The 22531-nt window shown below is 40.6% G+C and overlaps 1 protein-coding gene across 1 annotated transcript; it reads left to right on the top strand.

Moving 5' to 3' along the window:
- Positions 1-247: 247 nt before the first annotated feature.
- Positions 248-20511, top strand: KIAA0895 (KIAA0895 ortholog; the record flags this gene model as incomplete). The annotated part of the gene is made up of 6 exons (XM_010187600.1): positions 248-930; positions 10839-10982; positions 13454-13586; positions 14779-15084; positions 15601-15698; positions 20236-20511. Coding segments are annotated over 6 exons (1526 nt in total), but the record flags the coding sequence as incomplete, so codon positions are not given.
- Positions 20512-22531: the final 2020 nt, after the last annotated feature.

Here is a 22531-nt window from a genome sequence, read left to right as displayed (position 1 = left end):
TGTATTGATGCATGGAGATGCAAGCATCCTTGTTCAGCTGGATCTTACAAGTCTTGATCTAATTGCTCAAAAGTGATACACACACAATTCTCCCATATATGTAGAAGTCAAGATTATCTTGCTGTGACTGCAGTTAAGACAAGTTCTGTGTTTCATTTATGTTGCAGTTTTGAGTCCTTAAGATTAGTATTGCTGTGCGAAACAATCAAATTTGTCCTCAAATATTTTTTTTCCCCTCTCAACACAGAAAAACTTCACTGGCCTAAGACAGAGCTTTCTAAGAAATCAGTCTTGAGTCCAGAAGAACATAAGCTGAACATTAATAATGAAAACAGCCTCCAGCATCCACCTTCTGGGATCCTTAAGGACATTTTCACTACAGGAACCAGTAGCTACAATGTCCTTCTGCAGAGCAAAGAGGAGAAAAAGCACCACACTCAAAAGCAGTCATCTGCTCACCACAAGAAACACAGAAAAGCTACAAAGGGTTCTACCACCTTGCGAAGCAACGAGCACCGCAAAATCAAAGTCCCGCTGCCCCTGCTCAGTGGTGGATGGTGCCTCGCAGACAGACAGACCCCCGTCATCGTCACTAGTCCCGTCTCTGCCAGTGTGAAGTTTCCAAATGGTATTTCGGTTGGAGGGAGCAGCACAGGACTGCCGCCTCGACCCAGAAGTAGAACTAAGAAGCATTTCAACCCAACAAAGCCAAAGCAGTCCCAGTCCTCAAAAAGCCACGGAAAAGAAGGTGATGTCTCTGGCCAAAAACTGTGTTTGCTCACTGCAATCAAGCCTTCCAATGTGGAGAAAGAGAAGATGAAATTCTTTCAGTCAGACTTCACATACAACCCTCAATTTGAATATGCAAACCCTGCTCTGCCAAACGTGTTAGCTAAGCACAGCCATGCATCTGACAGATTTCTTAAGCAGGTATAGTTACTTTTTTCCTCCTTTTCTGCTGATAACTTTTTTCCTACACCTATTAAGCTGGTATTTGGCTTTGTAGCAAGTTGTTTCTTCTTATCATCCTCCCCTACTGTTTGAAAAATGCAAAAATGAGAATACAACAGTAGAAATGAAAGAAAATCTGGTTAAAAATATGAAAGCTTTCCCAGTATTTACAGGATTCTATAGAATGAAGGCACAGTTCCTTATAAATGGGTTACATGAAACATAATTTAAGGCAAGAAAGCTTTTTAGGAAATGAAGTAGTCCAACAGAGAAAAAATACAATTCCTAAATAGGCTTTAATAAACAGAGGAAAACAGCAGTCTAGAAATGCTGCCAATCTTCTTGCTGACACAGGGGTTGGGAGGGGATAGCAATTATTTGAGGCCGTAGTTATTGGATAAGCATATGTTGATGTTCCTTGTTTTAATAATCTTTGAAAGGATATTTGCATATGCATTAGGCTCAATCAAGCAGCAGACAAATTCCATTCCAGAGAGAGGCAATCTTTTTGGACATTCCCATTCTTTGTAACTACCCTGGCTTTCTACCTGTCTTTGAGTTACAAAAAAAACCCAAAAAACCCAACAAGAACAACAAAAAACTTGCTATCAACTTGGATCTAAGTGACAATAAACAGTGCTTGTCTATACTTATAGAACCAGTCCTCTTCCCACTTTCGCCATTTGAAAATACTTCAGAAAGATCTTGCTTAAGCTTTTCTAAATAAGAGAACCTCACGTTTCAAGTGATACTTCGCTTGGGAAGAGATGCTGCCATTCCATGAATTTCACTTGTGATATGAGTATTTCACTTACCCCCCCCCCCAGAATTCCTGGTGAAAAGGATGCATGAATGAAAGTACCATGGGTTCTGGTAACCGACTCTTGACTTGTGAAGAATCTGACTTTTTTTGTTGTTGTTTGTTTTTCCAAATTGAAGAACGCACATAGGTGTTATTACCCATTATGTCTTGGTCTTAATGTAAGGCTTAACCATAAGGCTTGGTCTGCATTTTCACATTAAAAGTATCTATGTATTTTAAGGACTCAGTAGCTGGGTTTTCACTGAGAATTTATTTTCTTAAAAACAAAACAACTGTTCTGTTCTTGAAATCAGCTTCCACACTTCTAAACAACCTACTAAATCATACTGACACCAAATAAAACTAGTCCTTGACTAGAGCTTTGTAGCAAGTTTTCCTTTGATTTTTATAGCAATATTAGCAACACTAATTGTAGCTTACAGCAAATTGTCAGTAACTAATTTGCCAAAGTGAGTTTAGTACAAATTATCCCTTTCAGTATGAGGTAACAGAGCATTAAAAATTATTTTATCCATGATTATTTTATGGAGCAGGCTGTCATTGATTTACCCTTCTTTTAATAAAAAAACCCCACAACTAAATAATTAATATATTGAAAATGAATAATTCCTCAATATTATTCGAATTTGTGACTCTTTTTTCAGATACGATGTATGGGAAAATAAAGGCTTTATAGCTACTTTATAAAAAGCAATGAAGGATTTAATTGAACCTAATTTAATTGAACATAAATTGTTTCATAAGATTTAGTTTAAGTTACAGAAGTTCTTAGCAAGAAGAGCATTTCTTCAAAGTTCAGCTCCTAAAAATACTGAGCCATAATATCTTGCACTTCCTAGAAATGATCAAAAAAGCAGCTTTATCACAGCTCCAGGCCCAGCAGGTGGCACTCTCTCTTCTTTATCTACAACTGGCTTTAGACGTTTTTGTCTCTATGCGAATTTGAATTTCATTTCATGCAAGTTTACTGTCCAGAAAAAAGCAACATTAATCAGAATTTTAATCAGAAGATACTGTATGAGCACTTTTCCTCAGTGCTAACTTTGTAATGTAGATTTTACTTGTCAGAAGAAACACATAGGTATCGTAAGGAAGTGTTAAGTTCAGGAAAGATGACTTCAGTGGCAAAAAAAAAAAAAGTACTCACAGTGTCACGATTCGGGTCTGCAGTAAAAACATAACTGCGTGTAGTCATTCTTTTTCCTGCAACAAGGATAAATTTATTTTTAAAAACACTTTTTCAACATTTCGGTTGCTGTACATATTTTAGGAAGCTTTGCTTTCTGTGAACAGAAACGGAATTATTCCTATTTTACTCTATAAAAGGTGCTTATAGCAACTTACACTTGCTTGCTCTTCTGTGACTAATATCCCTGTAAACCCAGCTTTTTACTGACAGAACTCGCCAATTTTGTAGGAGGCTTTTAGGATACTCAGTGAAATGAGCTCAAAATCTGACATTTTAGAATGTTAGAGGAGTTTTAGTTGTTTCAAAAATATTTTTACCCACAGCTGTGCATAGCCTGCTAGGACATTAAAACAGATTGTGTTTTCCTGTTGCCCTTTCTGCTTTTGTGCATGTCTGTGTAATTGGTTAATATGGCATTACTGCAGCATATCTAGAAGACAAATCACACCCTGCCCCATTTTTTTAAAAGGCAAAGAACACTATGGATTTGCAAACCATTAACACAGCAGTGCTGCAATGGGGAGCACACAGGCTTGAGAGCAGCCACTTCACCTCCAGGCCTCTAGTCATATCAAAGATTTTAATCCTTAGGCTCTGTCCAATACTTTTTTATTGATTGACTTTTCACACACAAACATTTCTGAGTTATTAATACATTTGAAAAGAATATTTTTAACTCTTCTCATACTTAGCTCTGTCTCTTTCTACTTCATATTGTTTTCTTTATAAGGTTCCTTCATGAGTCACACAGTGCGTATCTTTAGGGAAGAGAACTTGAGAATAAAAAATAGTATTCAGGCTTACAGGTTTTCACATTGATAGTCATCTCATGTTACAGAAATTAATACTCTTATTGCTGTGTTTCAAAGTCAGTGCAGCAACAGCGTATTCCAAATGCTAGAAAAGTTTCCTTATTAGCACTCCTTCTGGCTCAAGCTACTTGTCCTTCATTGTTAAGTTTCCTTAACACTTAGAGCATGTTATTTTTGCACAGATGCTAGAGGTGGCAACAGTTAGCTAGAAGTACTTGTCCCCAGTGTTTACAGAGCAGATGACTGAGAGTTGCAATTTTCTGAACCACAATCAGCAAGAAGATTGCAACTTCAAGTAACTTGTGTAAGTAACTCCTATTTCTTTGAATTGTACACGAAGGCAGAACAACTATTTTTATATACATTTAAAAAAAAAATCATCATCCTGTTGAATGAGTAATCCCCCCATGAGAGTTGTATGTCCTTTTCCCTTGTACTCATAGAAATATAGCAGTTTTGAGTTAATAAATAAATCAGTTGTGTTTGTATAACACACCTTTTAAGTCATTAATACAGCAGCCTGCAATTAGTAAGTTTATCAAAGGTTGAAAAAAATAGGTGAAGCTGGAAGGCTAAACAACATAACTTTCAACACTGAGTAATCCTTTGCAATGACCAGGTGCTGTCACAGTTTAGTCACACTGAAAACTCGAGAACACCTCACTGACCACAAAAAGAACTTAATTGTTGAACACCTCATTCTCCACTAGTGACAAATTCTCTCCTGAATTAAGATTTATAGATAAGATGTGTTATGTATTAACACAAAACATATCAGACCAGCCAAGTAGCATCAGTTCTCAGGGTCCTACACAAACTTCTCTCATCCACTCGAGGAGACTGTAGATCACTTCTGGTGATACTGCAGTGAGAGTATAGCTTTATTTCAGGACACAAATGCATACAAAAAACAAATGAGCATTAATTTTTAATTCCTTACAAAATATTTGATTTTTTTTAAATTAAAAATATTTTTACCAGCTCTAAATTATTTAAACATGTCCTTTATCACACTGAGTACAAGCATATGAAAGAAAAGCCACTGTAAACACTGACTAAAACTCAAAATACTGCAGCCTGAGCAGAGTAGCCTCAAAAAACCCACTCTTACCTTTCTCCCTCTTTCCCACTTAACCCAAAAAGGGAAGGCAGCCGCCGTTTTATGGCTGTTGATTAGACTTACAAGTTCCATCTGGTACATCTTAGTGTGACCTAAAGATGCGCCTGGGAGTCTTTTGATCCCCCCCAGCAAATAAGCTATTCAGGGAGGAAAGTGATGGCGCCTGTGAGCCTTGTCTGTCTTGCAAATCTCAGCAGAGACTGAAGCCCTTTTGTAGCAGAGCTGCATCTGACCATAGGATGAGCTGTGCGAACACAAGAGGCTGACCCCTAGGCCACTGAGCATATTTTCTAACTTGGTAGCCTCATAAGCATGTCCTATCAGTACATGTGTCTGCAATAACTGTCAAGTAACTAAGCTCTGTTGCTGCACATGGGTGACTTGGGATTCACAGACCTATTTAGCTGTAAATAATTTGTTTCAAAAAAGTCAACACCGCCACAACCTAAACATGTCAATTAAACAGAGCCTCATCTTGCTTTGTTAGTGCTTCTGTGTCATTAGTTTCTTGAGCATCAGCAGAGTTTGCTGTGCAAGGGGATTTGTCTTGGGACTGCTGCTTCTTTTTGCACTCTTTGATAGTGATAAGAGGCATCAAACAAGGCCTCTTGGATAATAATGAAAAGAAGAGGAATTACTACTCCTAACCAGTAACTTGATACAGACACATAGTCCTTCTTTTCTTCCATTTTTGTACCTGTTGCTGAAGAGTTTACAGTTTAGCCTTAGGAGCTGTGGTAGTATCAGTACCTTGCTTTCTGCTGGCCCAGGGGCTGGAAAATGAGCTCATCAAAAAGTTGGATGCTGGAACAGGCAAGAGCTGGCATGTGGGTCTGGGATCTGCCCTGACTTTGAGTCATCTCACCTCAGGGACAGGTGGAGAACCCCAAAATGAAGGGCTCCATGTTGTATTCAGTGCCTGAGACCCAAAAATATCCGGAACCCTTTCCCCATGGCACATGAGGTAGAGGAAGTACCCTTGAGTATGCCACCATTCCCCTTGAAGCTGCAAACCGTGCTGTGCTTCTTCAGGGGGAGGCATCTCTGAGAACCTGCTCTTCATATTGTCCTGTTGATTCAAGTCTCTCATAGCATTTTAGGAAGAGCCTTAAACAGCCCAGGAAGAGTTCGAGGGGGTGCCTGCAGGCAGGCAGAAGGAGCTAGAACTTGGGCCCCTCACTCCCAAAATCATGCTGCCTCCCTTGGCATGCATAGGTCTCAGCTGCAGGGAGTCTGCTGTTACAGACGGCTAAAAAGGAAGTTTAATGCATGTTCAGTGCTTGTTTTGTCACTGTTTGTTGTGGTGAGGTGGTTTTAGAAAATACCTGCACTCTGACTAAGGTAGGAGAGTCCTCTGGGATAACACCACCAAATAAACCTACCTAACACTGCATCTCATAGTAGGAATATCTTTATAAACAGTGTCAAAGCAGAGAACTGGTTAATAAAGTTTACAAGCCCTTCTGAAGCACCCTTATTTTTATGAGCTTTCACATTGAGAAGAAACTGTCCTTTTGTTCTCAAATGGTTTGGGCAGACCTCTGCTTCATTAAACCTGCTTAACTTTGATCAGCACTTGAGATTTGTCCTACTCTTTTCAAAAAGTATGTGCTATTCTTCAAGCCTACTTATCTTTCGCTACCTTTATTGGCTTCCTTCAGCCTGTGAATCTCACTCACCTGTTCTCCATCCAAAGTTTTGCCATCACATTGCTGGAAAAGCTTTTTTTTTCATTGTTTGATACGATACTAAACCGGACCTGATGTTTGGTTTGCTGAGAAGCAGGATGGGCATCAAGATGTAGTGGCCTTGTTCCCACTTCTGCTGGGAACCCAGCAGCCACATGATGCTTTGGCTATGACCAAGTGTTGCCTGAGAGAGAAGTGCTGGTGCACTTAAGACAACGCTGTTGTGTTTGGTTTACTAGTAGAGAGATGTAGCTTGAGTGCTGGATGCTTTCTTAAAGATGCCCTAAAAACCCTTAAAAAGGAAAGGGCCAAATCCTGGTGGCTTTTGAAAATAACATCCAGCCCTGCATCAGGTCCTGCAGTAAATAACTTTCAGAGAATTTAAAGCCAAACCTTTCTGCCTGCAGGATCTACTATTTTAAAACACATTATTGAAAACTTTTGAGGGGAATTGCTGTTCTGTACAACCATATATTTGAACACAGAAAGACCTATCTCAGAAAGTGGGGGTTTGGGGGACACCACATAGTGTAGCTGCTCCAGGGAGTGTGGATCTCTGGCAAGCCCTGTTGCATTTTAATTCTTCAACTCACTGGGATTTTTATAAAATAATATTAATTATAATGATTTTCCCACCCCCCAGAATTTGGTACTGAGAGACAGAATTGGCCACAGAAAGAGATGGGGAGAAAAGGTTCAGGAGACAAAACATGGTGCTACTTGGCAGCAGTCTCTTTAGGAATGGAAATCACTGGTGCACATTCAAATGAACTTAAGCGTCCAAGAATTTGAGTGAGTACTTAGTCTGTTTAAGCTAATAGACTTAATTGAAATTTAATACCAAAAGTTGTGAAGACAGATTTCATGCCAGAAGATTAATTCAGAGATTATTTCTATCAGAGTGAGCAAATAAAGTTAATTAACTGTTCAGAGAAACCAAATACACCAAACACCTAGTAGGTACCATAAGTATCTTAAGGATCTGGCACCTCGCAAAGGAAACTGAAGAATTGTTATCATGAATTACTCAGGCTGCTGGCTGAGAAGAAACTTTCTGGAACAGAGGGCAGGAATTTTTGGGTTCCTTCTTTAACCAAGGATTTTGTGTGAGGCAGGAAAATGCCTCAGCATCTGCTGACACTAAAAAACTTAGGCAATATTTTTAGAAGTTAAAAATTCAAGTGTAATTGAAAAAAAAAAAAGGGAAAAAAATCCTTTGGGAAAATACACAACCTATTAAACAAGAACTAGATTTTGCTCAATTTGTTGTTTACATCTAGACCTTGATCCCAAATTTTGCTAGAAGCAATTGTCATTAGTCTCCAGAAACATTAGGCCTTGGTGAAGGATTAATGTATTCCTTCTTTTAAGACTCAGACACGAACTTTGCTTCATTTACCTGAGGTCATTTTTAAATGACAAATGGAGTTAAGACTTGACTGTTCAAAAGAAAAAAAATACTATTTACTGACTTAGAAAGACCTCTGTGTTCTCTTTATAATCTTTTAGGCCCTGCCACACCTTTGCATTTGTACTAAACCTCATGTATGGGGAAGTTACTGGGAACCAAAATCCCATTTACCTCACGGGTCACCAGGATAGAGGTGTAGTTGTCCTTACTCATAATTATATGCAATAGGTTAATGGGACTAACAGCAAAAATAACAGCACTGAACCTCTGTCAAGTACCTACAGCAGTGGGGTGCCAAAACAATACCCAGTTTGCACCAGATGAGGGTGCATCCTCTATTTTTAATACATTCATCTTGAAAAAATATGATTTGTTTTTAAGTTGTGGAGAGATGTTGCAGTTTTCACACCATCAGTCCCATCACCTGGGCAGTAGGATTTCTTTTCTCTGCGAACAATCGAGCCCAAGGTCTGTGAGGTGCCAGGTTTTCCTGGCAGTGACCCATCTCAGTGCCGAGTGGGGCTGCGTAACACACAACACGGAGCTGTGTGTGTACTCATTGCACTGTTGTCACAGGGAGAGGCAAAGCCACATCCTTGGTGGTGGCTCAGGTGGTGGCACAGCATTCCTCTTTTTACGATACCTCTCTTAAGACATCCTGGCACCTGATCTTGTAAGAAAAACTTGAGAAGGAAAAGATGTGTGTTTTTTGCTGGTGCCTTTCTGCATAACATCCGATTCTCACTCGTGCTAGCTTCAGCAAGCACGGGGGCACAACTGCCCAAACGGGCCAGATCTGGGAACCCGCCAAATGTCACCAAGCCCCCAGTGCAAGTCCCTGGCAAGCCTGAAACTCCTGCTGGCGTTAGCGTGGTGGCTGGGGAGTTTCGGACACATGGGAGGCAGTGAGAGGAGACAGGGTTCACATAACAACTCTGGATGGGGAGTTTATGGTGAGCCTGTTTCTACCCGAGCCATTCCCGTGAGGCCACGCACGCTGACTTTTTGGCCAAGTTCTGTGAGTAATGTATTGTGGTGCTTCTGGGCTGTCTCTGAAGAACTGGTGGTGTAGATCTTGAATAACCAGTAGCAGATACCTTTATACCTGTTTATACCTTCACTTTCCAATTCTCTATTAATGCTGTCTAGCACATGCCCTCTGCTCCCACGGAAATAAAAACTTACTGTGGAGACCAAGGTGCAGTGGGAATAGAGATGACAGCAGTGAGGCACAGCAGGTAGATTCTTTGCTTCCAGATTGCTTAACCCCCCAAAATGACAGGCTTCTTTAAGCTAACCCTTGGTTTTGTGTTGTTTTGTTGTTTGATTGGTTGGTTTTTTTAATCTGTAAAGTAAAAAAAGTAGTAAATAATGCTGCTTTCTTGATGCTTGAAAAAGAAATTAGGATCTGACCAGGAGGCCATTCCAATTTAATAACAAGTATTAGAGGCAGACAAAGAAATACTAAACATTAGGTGCATTATTTCTTTGGCATTCAGGTAAGTTATTTTTCTCTCATCGAAGAGCTACAGGACTTTAATAAGAAGTTTATCTAGCATTTATGGTTTTCATTAGCAATTAGGGTTGCTTAGTTTCAACTTGAAAAAAAAATAGAATAGGATTGTTAGTAGCTGTGAGAGATGCAAAATTAATCCTATTTTTGTGGACAGTAAGCCATTCTGACAATGTCAGAATCACATAGCTGGAAACAAGCAGCATGATATCAGCTTCATGTGTGGATATAAGTGTAAAAAATAAAGAGATACTCAGTCTGCAAGATTTTGACCCTCATCATCAGTGGTATTTTCTTTGCGAGAACATTCATTTTTAAAGGTAGTGTCAGTAGTATTTTTTTCTTTATGAGATTCTTGGGAGTTTCTGTTATCATATCTGTGAAAAAAGCCATTCCCTGTAGCTGGGCAAGAAGTTGTTCTATACCACATTTTCTTTTAAGGGTGTGAAATGACATGTTGGGAATTAGATTACTGGGGATGAGCATTTCACACCCTACCAGTAACATCTTCAACATTCAGGGTTCAGATCATGTTATAGGTCTCGTGCTCTGCTTTCCGCCCACAAAGGACTACTTCTAGCAGCAATAGGTAAGAAAATTGTTTATACCACTTTATTTGTGTCATGAACCATGCCTCTGTCATTTTAGGGGGTTATAGAGAAGTACTGTGATTTAAACGAAAGGTTTGAATGAAAGTTCTGTGAATAATGTTCCTATTCTCTCTCCTCCTTTCTGAAACAGACACCCATGATACAGAGAATTTTATCATAGGGAAACATTTTTGGTACAAATATTATCATTAAAATTATAGTTACACATCTGCTTAATCATGGTTCAGCATTCCTAAATTAGGAAGTACCAAGAAATGAAGCGAGATGACAGTAATATTTGATCTTTGTCAAATTCTTTGGGTGACCATAAAAAGAAACATGCTGACAACGTAAACTGCTAAAGTCCTTGTGACCTGTTATGTCTGATTTACAAGGCAGTTGTAAAACATTCCCAAAAATTAAAGAGAAAAGGGGTATTATTTCACTAGACTGATAATCATCTGTGCCATGCTGATGTGTGTGGGTCCAAGAGGAGTTGATCAGAATATTTTTTCAGTACTTTGGCATTAATGTATGTCTGAGGATGGTATAAATTGATTACAGAGTGTGTCAGCCTGTATCTAATGACTACAGTTTGATAGTGACTCCCAATGAGTTAAAAAAGAAGAAAGATTAAAAAAAAAGAGGGAGAGAGATTGAGAGGGAGAGAAAGTATACACACGCCAGTCTGACATGGAGGTCTTACTGCATTCATATTTGCTATGCTTTTGTATTTTACAGTCCATTAACATAATGGAGCGGACGTTGCAGAAATACGGAAGCTATGAAAAATTTGAGCAGGCCACCGGAGGCAGCTTGCTGACCAAAAGTCGCATCTGGAATCACGTCAGGAAATACATGGTGAAAGAGGGCTGTCTTGGTGAGGTAAGACATACACTTACCCTCAGGATCAGGAAAGAAACATTACGTAGATCTTAGAAATTACACACGGATGGACTCAAGAAACCATTTTGGAGGCCTTTCCTCCATAGTTACAAGAATATTCCTTAAGTCATAATTTTCTCATGCCTGTGCCCAGTCTAATTTCTGAACAATTGAAATGATGCAAATTTCTTGTGAATGCTTCAGCCATCTCTCTGAGCCTGTTTCCTGATTCACACATGCTTGTTCTTCAATTCACCTCTTTTGGGAGTACCCAAGAACGACACCCTTCCTTCCCTCCTTTTTTTCAACTACTTGGAGACTAGCACATTTCCATTTATTCATCAGTTCTGCCATCCGTTCTCTTGTACCAAATTGTCTACACCAAAGGAAAGAGTTAAGAAAAGGCCAAGAAAAATAAGCAGCAGCCCAAGAGACTGATTTATAAGAAGCAACACAAATGAAAGTGACATAAGTTAATAAAAATGTCTGGAAGAGGTTGGCTTGTTGAGTTGATTTGAGTGCTGGTTTTTCCTGACTTGAACCATCTAATTTTTTAGAGCCCTGTGCAAAAGACCTTATTTCCTGTATTCAGGATTTTAAAAGTCCAGTTTGAGTTACGTAGAATTGCTTGGAAGAGTCAGATAAAATGGAATGAATAAAAAAAGAATCATTCCAAGTGAAAACACCAGCTGATGCTATCCAAGACTTGGATGAAATCACTGGCAGTGAGCAAGAGGAGTCTGGAATGGGAGATCAGGAGGCAAAAATTAGTTTCCCAGAAACTAGTTTTAATTAGTAAGCATAAGATTATTAGGAGAAACTGTTAAACTCATCGCACCTTTTTGAGACACTAATTTGACGCTGACATCAGACTTTACCTGTATTTCTAAGAGTGAGGTTATAAAACCACAGTTCAGAGCAAGCGGAAGAAAAATACAGTTTTGGTCTTTGCTGTGCTTTTGTCTCCCTTCGCATTCATTTTCATCTTGGTTTGTCTTCATGGAAGCAGGATCCTACACTCTCATAAAATACCGTATTTCCTTCTTAATTAAATGCTTTATTTTTTTCTGCAAAAATAGGGTTAATTTATAGGACTGATTGTTTGCTGTTGAACTTGAAGCTGAAAAAAGGTGCCTTTTGAATACAGGGAAGTGCCATGTTACTGCCTTTGATCCCTGAGTCCTTTTTTATTAACTCTGATGGGAAGAAAAGGTTCTCTCTCTTGTAGGTGCTCTCCCTTGTACTCTTCTGAGAAGTACTGTTTCTTTAAGCATTACATGAAGAAGGAAAAGTGCTTAGTCTTCAACAAAGAGAGTTTTCCTTCTCCTTCCCAGTCACTTGTTTAAAAAGTCTTTAAACTCAAATAACAAAATATATCAATATGTATTAATTTCCTTCTCTGGCAGTTTCTTTTCCAAAAGAAAACAGGAAAACAAGAACTACTTTCCTGTATGAAACGAAACAAAACAATACCAGTATTTTAATAATATTTCAAGTCTACATCATGTTTCAGACAACAAAATACACAGTGCTTCCCTCTCTCATTCATGTGGCTTTAGAATGGCAATTGCGTCCAGTTCTGGGCCCCTCAGTTCAAGAAGGACAGGGAACTGCTGGAGAGAGTCCAGCGTAGGGCTACAAAGATGATCAAGGGAGTGGAGCATCTCCCTTATGAGGAGCGGCTGAGGGAGCTGGGTCTCTTTAGTTTGCAGAAGAGGAGACTGAGGGGAGACCTCATTCATGTTTATAAATATTTAAAGGGTGAGTGTCACGAGGATGGAGCCAGGCTCTTCTCAGTGACAAACAATGATAAGACAAGGGGTAATGGACAAAAGCTGGAACACAGGAGGTTCCACTTAAATTTGAGAAGAAACTTCTCAGTGAGGGTGACAGAGCACTGGAACAGGCTGCCCAGAGAGGTTGTGGAGTCTCCTTCTCTGGAGACGTGCAAAACCTGCCTGGACGCCTTCCTGTGTAACCTCATCTAGGTGTTCCTGCTCTGGCAGAGGGATTGGACTAGATGATCTTTTGAGGTCCCTTCCAATCCCTAACATTCTGTGATTCTGTGATTCTGTAAAAAGGTTTCAGACAGTTAACCATATAGATATGTAATGTGTAATAATAAATATATAGATATCTAGTGTGCTAAGCATATGCATAAGCACTTGTGTGTGCTTATCTAATATTTTTCAGTTCTAAGTAATACCAAGATAATTAGACACAGTTCAAAAGATGGAATTTACTCTGCATATGATTGCTTCCTGCCCCCTGAATCTAGTCAGTGTTACTGTATTCAATTTTGCAGTCTCATGTCTGTCTATCTTAACCCTTGTGCTGGGTCCCACTAAAGTCCGAGGTTTTGTCAGCAGCACAGGTGAAATGAAATAATGGAAAGGCCAAAGAAAAAAAAACAAAACCAGAAATAGAAGCAAGAAGAGAGCTCTTTGCTACCTGAACTCTCTCATCTTCAGATTGTGGTCCATCTCACGGAGGACCTGCTATCTCGAGCCTCAATGACAGTGGTGAACGGCCGCCCCACTCTCACTATCAATATCTCCACCGCGCGAGAGCACTGGCTGGAAGGGATGCTGAGACATGAAATTGGTATGAGCATGGCATCAGTTCTCCAGGCAAAGGGGAGTACTTGCATGCATTCTTATTTATTTTGCAATGATGGGCCAGGCACTGTACACATATACAGAAGGAGGGAACTTCCCTGTCTAAAGAACCTGTGCTGTGGGTGTGCTAAAGGCAAGGAGAAACCTGTTCATCACTGCAGCATGCAGTAAAAGGAAGATAATCCACTTGAGGAATCCTGGGGTTCATGTACATCAGCATTTTAGGTCAGATCAGGAGCGAGCTTTTGCAGTGAGTCTACCAGTTAGTCCCACTTACTGCGCTGAGGTTCACATGCCAAAGGAATCTTGGAGTAGACCAAGTGTAATCCTGTCAGATGATGCTAGCCCAGAGGTTATGCTCCAGGGCATAGCTTCTGTGCTGTCACTGCTCAGGGAGGCTATGCTCATGAGAGCATTTTAGAGCTACTCTGGAGTAAAAATGGGAAACAAAAATAGCGTGACCGTTCAACCTCAGCACCAGCCATTTCACTGTACAAACCCGCTTCTGTTGTGCTGCACTGCTTCCATATGTAGGCATGCATTAGGTATGAAGAATTTACCCAGCGACCCCTAAACTGGTGTAAGATTGCCTTGATTCTGCATTATGCAAGATTGGCCCAGACCAATGGAAAATTTCTACAAACTTTCCAGTGAATCTCTTTTAATTAAGTACATAAAAACCTGGATAAATTTGGTTAGTGCCTGAATGTCACCTGAATAATAAGGCCTGCAATTGACTTGAACCACTGTTACTCACATTGTAAGGGGACATAGCTGCAGTAGGGCTGTTTAACCTCCTTCAAGAGGCAACATTTCTGCTCCCTTACTTTGATTCTCCTTCCTTCTGTTGACTACAATGCCTAGCCTATGCTAGAGGCATTCAGCATGTAAGATGCTTTTGCAAATTCCTCTCTATGGATTTGGGAACTCAAGTCCTGCTGACATTTGTATTCCTTTGGCATTTTAGGGAGCCCCACTTGCAGTCAGCAGGTGAATATTTGCACTGTGTATCTACCTCCGATGAAATTCTCTGTTGTAGACAAGGCTAAAGTTTGCAATTCTTCCGGTGCCCAGCCATACCAGTTCAGAGTTCTGAAATGGGCATCTCCTTCCATATTTTACTTTTTTTTAAATCATTAGATGCTACTGTTCTAAGTCCCATATTCCTTTCTTTTCAGGAACTCATTATTTTCGAGGTTTTAACAACAACAGCCAGCCCTGGTGCAACTGGAACGGGCGTAGAAAACATGGGTTAAAACCAATCAACCCTACAGAAGAGGGACTAGCGAGCATTCACAGCGTCCTGTTCCGCAAAGACCCTTTTCTTTGGAGGGCTGCCCTGCTCTACTACACAGTGTACCGGGCTAGCCAAATGTCCTTCAGTCAGCTTTTCCAGGACGTGGGGAAATTTGTCAGGGACCCCAATACTAGGTGGGATTACTGCGTACGAGCCAAGAGAGGGTGGACTGACACATCACAGCCGGGTGGGTTCCCTCTTTGTCTTCTCTAGTTTTGTACTTCAAGGAGGTTTTCAGAACATGCACAGAGCTCCATCATGTCACACAGTAAAACCTTTGAAAAAGGGAGAATTGGGACTCCACACCTTCTGAAATGAGGCAGCAGGATTTCTGTTGTTGAAAACAAGGCTGAAAATGCACATCCATGAGCCTTTCAAACTGAATCAGTAATGGTTTTTTTGTTGGAAGTGGGAATGTAAATTGCAAAACCGTGAAAAAGTTCATACTCGCAGTTTGACCTCCTTTCATGTTTATTAACAGAGATGTAGTGTTGCTGTAGATATTCACAGACACCATTTTCTGTATTTAATTTCTTCCTCTGGCTAGTGGGTTTAGCCTTCTAGTTAGTTTTTGCAAAGGTTTTCTAAGTCTAGGATATAAATATCTAGTTTTTAAAACTAAAATAGTTTTCCTCGTAATGACTTCTGAGAATATATCTTGAACAAACCCTGACAGAGTGCAACATATCTTGATTCCTTTTAGGCTGTTTCAACAAGGATCAGGTATACCTGGATGGCATCCTCAGAATCCTGAGATACAGGGAGTCCATTGATTTCCATCTTCTGACAGCCCTTGGGAAGGTGAGTGGACTCCTTCTTACCAAAGGGTACAGTTTTGTCATTTCAGCAAGCCTGCCTGTCAAAAGCTGTGAGTCACTGTGCTCTGTTTTACTTTGATCTGGAAATCTCTCTTCCGTACAGTGCCTTGTATTACATAGTGCAAGTTACAAATACTTTGAGGTCCTAAAAATTTCTACAAGCTTTTCCTCATTCTTCGCTTATCAGATTAAGATTTTATGGTCATATTTCTCAGACTTTCCTTTCCTTCCTTTACAAGATGTAGTACAACAGACTGCCTTGGGCAAGTGGGACAGGTGCTAGATAAGGTGGTGGTCCTAGTAGAGAACAAAATTAACCATTTGATGCTAATGCATCCTCTTCCACGACAAAGAGGTTTTTTTATCTCAGATTTCTCTCATGGATGACACATTTGATGCTTTTCAGAAATTACGGTTTGTTTTTTTCCCCAGAATACAGGGTATTTTTACCTTTGCATAACATATTTTATGTCCATTCTAACTGTAATTGCTTGTTTGTTCTCAAAATCACACGAAAAAGAGGAAACTTTGTCACACTTCCTGAACCGAATCCTTGGATTGCTAAGTTTCCACGGTTCATAAAACAAGGTTCATACTCATGTAAACCAAGATTCAAATTGATGTGACAACGTGCTTGCATTTAGAGGTGGTATACCAACATTTAGCCTACTTGTCAATCCATGGGTGACAAAGGAAAGTGCCATATTCTGATGGAGGGTTTTGGTCCACATTTAAGAAGTTTTGCCTTTAGTATCAGAAACATCTGTATAGGTGCACAGAGCTATTTAGATGACTGAACCAAGTTAGGAAGCTCTGAAAATAAAATCTCACTGTCAAATAAGTCTTTGCAACGTTATTCTGTGAAACTGCCCTTCGCTTTAAGCCTGCTTAACTCCACACAGCTTCTGCCTGCTAAACTACTGAACATAAACTGTTCCTACACTGCTTTATCCCTGTCTCTCTTCAGGGAGGCTGCAGGATTGTCAAGCCACTTCAAAAACATAGGAAGTCATTCCTTATATAATTACAGATTCCACTATAATTCACATGGCAAGGCATCCACATTAAGGGTCTACAAGCAATTTAATTCTAGCAGTATGATAATTTATAAGTGCTTGACTTTACAACTTCTAAAATCAAGGGTTCTTAAAGTCTACTCTGAATGTTTTTGCTGCACACGTCTTCTGCAATCAAACTGGAAATTTGTGTGTAAGAGCAGTGCCCGCTCTCAGCATCACAAATTGGTTAAGGTCTGGAGGGACCTCTCAAGATCATCTACCCCAACCCTTATGCTTAACCAGGGTCAGCTAGAGCAGGTTGCCCAGGACTACGTCCAGTTGGGTTTTGTGTATCTCCACTGATGGAGACTCCACAACCTCTCTGGGCAGCCTGTGCCAGTCTTTGACACCCTCACAGTAAGAAAGTGTTTTGTGTTCAGGTGGAATTTTGTGCATTTTAACTGACTCCCTTGTCATTCCTTCCCAGCAGGTGTTTATACACACTGGTAGGATCCCCATGAGCCTTCTCTTCCCCAGACAGAACAGTCCCAGCTCTCTCAGCCTTCCCTCATGCATCAGATGCTCCAGTGCCTTTATCACTGGGCCTGCTCCAGTATCTCCATATACTCTCACGAAAAATAAGTTCTGTGAGTGTAGAGAAATATGAAACTTGCCCTGAGTTCTAGCCCATGGTTATTATGAGTTTATCACCACTCTAAAGAGTGATTAGTTTGGTTTTTTTTAGAGTGGAGTAGGAGGACTAGGTTGTTCCAAGGGGAATATTAAGCTCAGTTGGCATGTCTTCCAGGTTAGAAGAAAAAACACAGGATTTAAACATAGGGAACACTAGGATTTAGAGGGAAATTTTTCATTGTTTTTTTGAAGATTCTCAGTATTCTTCTATTGTAACAAGTGAGCTCATCTTTCTCAGCATGCCTACCTTAGGTATGTTTTCATTGCAAATACAATAAAAGTATGACGATAATAGGAAATGAATGCAGTCAACTATACTGCTTCTGTGCTTTAGCAGGTAGTTAACACAGTTGTAAAATCAGGGCACGGCTTTCTCATGTGAATGTATTTAAGACAGAGCCATGCTGAAGTTTCTGTGTCTCCTGTTCTCATCTGAGTGCTAGAGATCTGGCTGATGGGGGCAGCCGTGCCTTCCTGATGCTTCCGGCATTGCTTAACAGTGTAGAAGAGAGCAGTGGATGGAAACAGAACACATGCAAGCTGCTCAGCATACCTAGAAGTGAGTCTGAGAAAAAATGCTTTTTAGAAGGAGTAGTTTTAAAACTTTGCAGGAAATAATCAAATTTGGGAAGCATCGCAAAACATTCATGTAGTAATCGTATGCAAGTAATATTAAAAAGAGAAAGATCATGCAGATATTGGGCGCACTTCAGTATAGCATAGCTACCAGAGTTTTATAAAGCAAAAGCAGCAAAATGTCACCTACTATTGTGTTCCCCAAGAATATGAACATGTTACAGAGAGCCTAAGTAAGTCTGTTTTAGCCTCAGTCTTTTTTACCTAGTACAATAATTTTAATTGCCTGTGGTAAGGAAGACAACCTGTTGCCACAGTAGGCTAAGAATATGTTTTTGGTTACCTCAGGATGTTAACTTTTGTCATTTTTCAGCAATTGCAAGGACTGGGGAAATACATCCCATTCAAATGATACCTTGGATCACAGATACTTGTTTCTTGGTTGCAGCAGTAACAGAAACCCCTGAACATAAATATGAGGGGTAATAAGTCCTTTTTCTTTCCTTTGTTTGGGAGGCAAAAAGGTAGAATTTCAAGTGGGACAGGAGGGAAGATTGGTATTTAATCACAGAATCATAGAATCGTTATGGTTGGAAAAGACCTTTAACATCATCAAGTCCAACCGTTATCTAACTCTACGATGCCCACTTCTAAACTGTGTCCCTAAGCACCATATCTAGATGGCTTTTAAATATATCCAATACACCCATTTAATCTCATTTGGTGCTGTGACTCCAGAGTGAGAGGAGACGGTATGGTTTTTGTATAGTACAGCTCCTCTGTATCTACTTCTAAATCAGGTATAAAGCTACACCATCTTCAAAGAGCAGCATCTTAGTGACTTGAGTGAGCCTGGGCATGAGTGTATGCTTGGTGTTTTAATCAGGATGCATCTTGCCATTGCAGATAAAAAAGCATACATGAGTACTCAGATGCAAATTCATTTGCTTTGCAGACTTTGTTTCCATTATAATTGACAAGATTTGCACCCCATGTCTCACGGCCTCTATGGCTCAGTTTTAGCAATCTGCATTAGACTCTCCCTATCTTTCCTCTGAGCCTTTCCATATCCCTTACACATCAGTGGCTCACTTTAATCTTTTCCACGTAGGAACCATCACCTGCTAAGAGGGCAGGTTGTTTCCAAGGAGCCCTGACCATGCAGTGCTCAGCTCCTTAAAAGAAGTGTGGGGTAAAAAGGTTGGATGAGCAGACTCCACTCTCAAGCCACCTAGCACAGACCTGCGGTGAGGAAATAGGATGTGCCAGTGAGTAAGCACAGCCAGGCTTGTGAGTTTTGCCAGTACATATGCTTCTGTCTGTAGGGTGCCCAGAACATGCAGCTAGTAGACAAAGTGGCAACCACATAAATTTCATCTCACTGGACAGTTGCCCAAAGAGTCCTGTTCTGTGCTTGCAGGGCAGCTTGTGTAGCTATTGCACAGCCAAAGCATTCTTCCTTTCTGGACCATCACTCACATTACCTTGAGCTACTGTGAGCTCAAGACTTGAAGTCCTACCTTGCAGAATCTATAGACTATGGAGAAAAATCTGAGTTTTATTAGAAAAAATGAGAGTAGGCTCTGAAGTAGCTGGGAAAAGCTTGAGTGTCATGCCTATACCCAGAAGGCTCTGATGCCAAGAGGCAAATCAATTCTCTGCCCTGCTATTGAAAAGGAAAAAAAAATAATGGGATGCTTATGGGTTGCCCATGTTGTAGTAGGTTACTAGAGGTGCATTTTAATTTAGCTTTGCATAAGCACATTTGCTAGTGAAAATGAAAACACCAGAGTTCAGGTCAGCTGGCACCATGCCTTTCCCAAAGCTGGAGCCTATCTGCTTCCTGTGCCATGCCTCTTCTCCACTCCCTTGTGAGTTCCTCAGTCTTTGACAGAGTGTTTTTTCCATTCTTTTGTCAATCTTTCCACCTCTTTGAGAAGAGACTCCGAGACTCACACGTGTTTCATCCTCTCTCTCTCTATCCCTGCATAGGTCGTTCTGTTTCAGGTTCCTATGAGTCTGTTAACTGATTGAATCAAAAGCAGAATCAGGAAATATAGAGGCATTTGCTAAAATTACAATTTTTTGCAGCTTCCACTGAGGCACACAGTTACTTGTGTTTTCAGAGGATTCTCACAAGCTTTTAAATCCCCCTGCTCTGAAATATTTTCTCACCTACAAGAGATAATTTAAAGCTGCAGCAGAGAAGTAACAGGGCTATAGTGTGGAATAAACCCATGTCCTTCCTTACAGATCTCCTATGAGGATGTGGACCGCCTGAAGGGATTGGCTGTGACTGAGAACATGAGGGTGCCGCACTTTCTGCACGACCATGCCCGGTATATGGAGCACTTGAAAAAGATCATGGAAGTCAATGAGCTGACTGATGAGGAGCTCCAGGACCTCATAAATTAACAGTCTTAGCCCACCATCCACTTACTCTGTGAGGATGTAGAACTGGACTTCCCAGAGCTTGCAAAAATGGACTTGTGAGGGGTGGGATGGTACAAAAGGATGGCCAGAATACGTGGAATTCAGAAAAAGCCCCTTTATGTTCCTTTTGCATTGTGATTGTATACCAATTATTTTTTTAAAGGGTTTGTGCATATTTCTAAAATTTGGCTTAGGAATTCCTTCCTTTGCAGTCATCTGTCCAATCATCTACTCTGTTGTGTATGCTAGGTATAGTTCTTGACACTGTCTTTTGTAATATACTGACTTTTTCCACCCAGGTTTAGAGGTGGAGAAGAAAGAGAAGAAATTTCTCCTCAGTTTCCTTGTATTTGCCCTGTCTTTGGTCATCGCTTTCACAGTTCATACCAATAGAACTGCTGTAGATTATGCTACGTCACTATCTGCGTAACTCTTTCCTATCTGGTCATCATTGCAATGTGAAAAGAAAGTTTAAAAGCACAGTGCACAGAAGCAGGTCTTTGTGCCATAGGATCAAAGCTCTGAAAGGCTATTAAAAGTTTTGGTTTTTTTTTTTACTGGGAGACTTAGCAGTTTTAAAAAAAAAAGAAAATATAGGTGTTGGTGTTTTCATGACTGTAAGTAGGTAGCAAAGTTATCCCCCTTTACCCCCTCAAAAAGTTACACTGTTCCACATCTTTATCTGTATAGTACATGTTTCAGGAAGCTGAATTCTGGAAAAGGTCCTCCTCCTTTGAGGACAAGCATAGCATTTCTAGGAAGTTCAACATGGCAGTGTTTTGGAAGAAGGATCGGGCAGAACTGTGATTTCATGACTTACATGTTTTAAACAAATTCAGGAACACAGGGACATGATTCAGCAGAGCAGGCAACACCCACTTCTTCTCTGGTTCACCTGAGCCTGCATAAGATAAGTCACTTTTTGAGCAGTACCTCCATGCCACAGCAAGCTTGAGCTTGTTGTGGAAACAAGATGTGAATGAGGGGACAAAAAGATCCACAGGTGCCCTATCCCCGTGTTCCAACAGCAGTGCTGCACCACTCTGAAGCAACCTTACCTCTGTTTTAACTGCCGGTGCTATATCCAGAATCAAGATGAGAAAGCGCCTTACCGTAAGGCACAGCAAGCCACATGAGAAATAGCTTAGATGACGCAGGAGGACTTACTACTTAAACTACATTTTCTGATTCCAGAGTATTACAGAATTATCGAGGCAAATTGAGTTTTGCACCTATAAGTATTCTGACAAAGGGTTTTGTTTTAGAACATGGCATTTTACCAGGGCTCCTCTCAGGAAGCAGCTATGGTAGGAGAGGCTGGGCAGGAACAAGCGTGAGTCTTGAACAAGGCTTCAGCCATTTCTTCCCCTTCTGCCTTGGCCTGGCACTGGATAAGGCGAGTAAAAGGAGCCAAAGATTCCTCCACACCATGCTTACATGGACCTGGTATCCTTCCCTTATTGTGTTCTTTAGTGAAATGGGTGGAATAACCCTCCCACCTTATTTTGCACCCAGGACATTACCAGCCATGACAGCAAAGTCTTGGGAAAATAATTTCTAATCCATAGGAAAATCTGTGAGGAAAAGCTCTCCGTTGGCTGAGAGGCCTGAAGGGTTTTGACTAATCCCATGACAGCAGCTGCCTTTTAGAGAGTATTGCAGGTGTGTTTGCAGCAGCTGGCTGGCTGACTGCTTTGAAAAAGAAAATGCGCTCAACAAGCATAAATTCACTAAATTTAGTTATTTTCAAGGCAAAGACCAAGAACTGTTTGCAGCAGCCTTAATTTTGTATTGTTGGTATTGTTCATGAGCTAAAAGCCTTTCAGCCTCTGTATGCTGAAACAGAAGCCCATTCTCTCTCCTTCCCTGCTGCAGGCTGTCTAGTTTGATCACGGGCAGCTTTGCCTGCCCAGCTTTGTTTTAGAGCTGCGCTGCACAGACGTGGTGTTGCAGCAGCCTGATGAGAACCGTTTGCAGTCACGCACCCACGTGCTCCAGGTTTTGGCTCCTTTGCCATAAGCAGCGAGAAAGCCACACAACGGCTGAGGCTGAGTCAAAGACTGCAGTCAAAAGCTGCCTTTGGAGTAAATCAGGCAGAGATCATTTGATGTACATG

This window comes from Mesitornis unicolor, unplaced genomic scaffold (genome assembly GCF_000695765.1).
Source record: "Mesitornis unicolor isolate BGI_N332 unplaced genomic scaffold, ASM69576v1 scaffold45396, whole genome shotgun sequence".
NCBI classification, from domain to species: Eukaryota; Metazoa; Chordata; class Aves; order Mesitornithiformes; family Mesitornithidae; genus Mesitornis; species Mesitornis unicolor.
The sequence above is the reverse complement of the archived record's forward strand: the minus strand, read 5'-3'. Positions and strand labels throughout refer to the sequence as shown.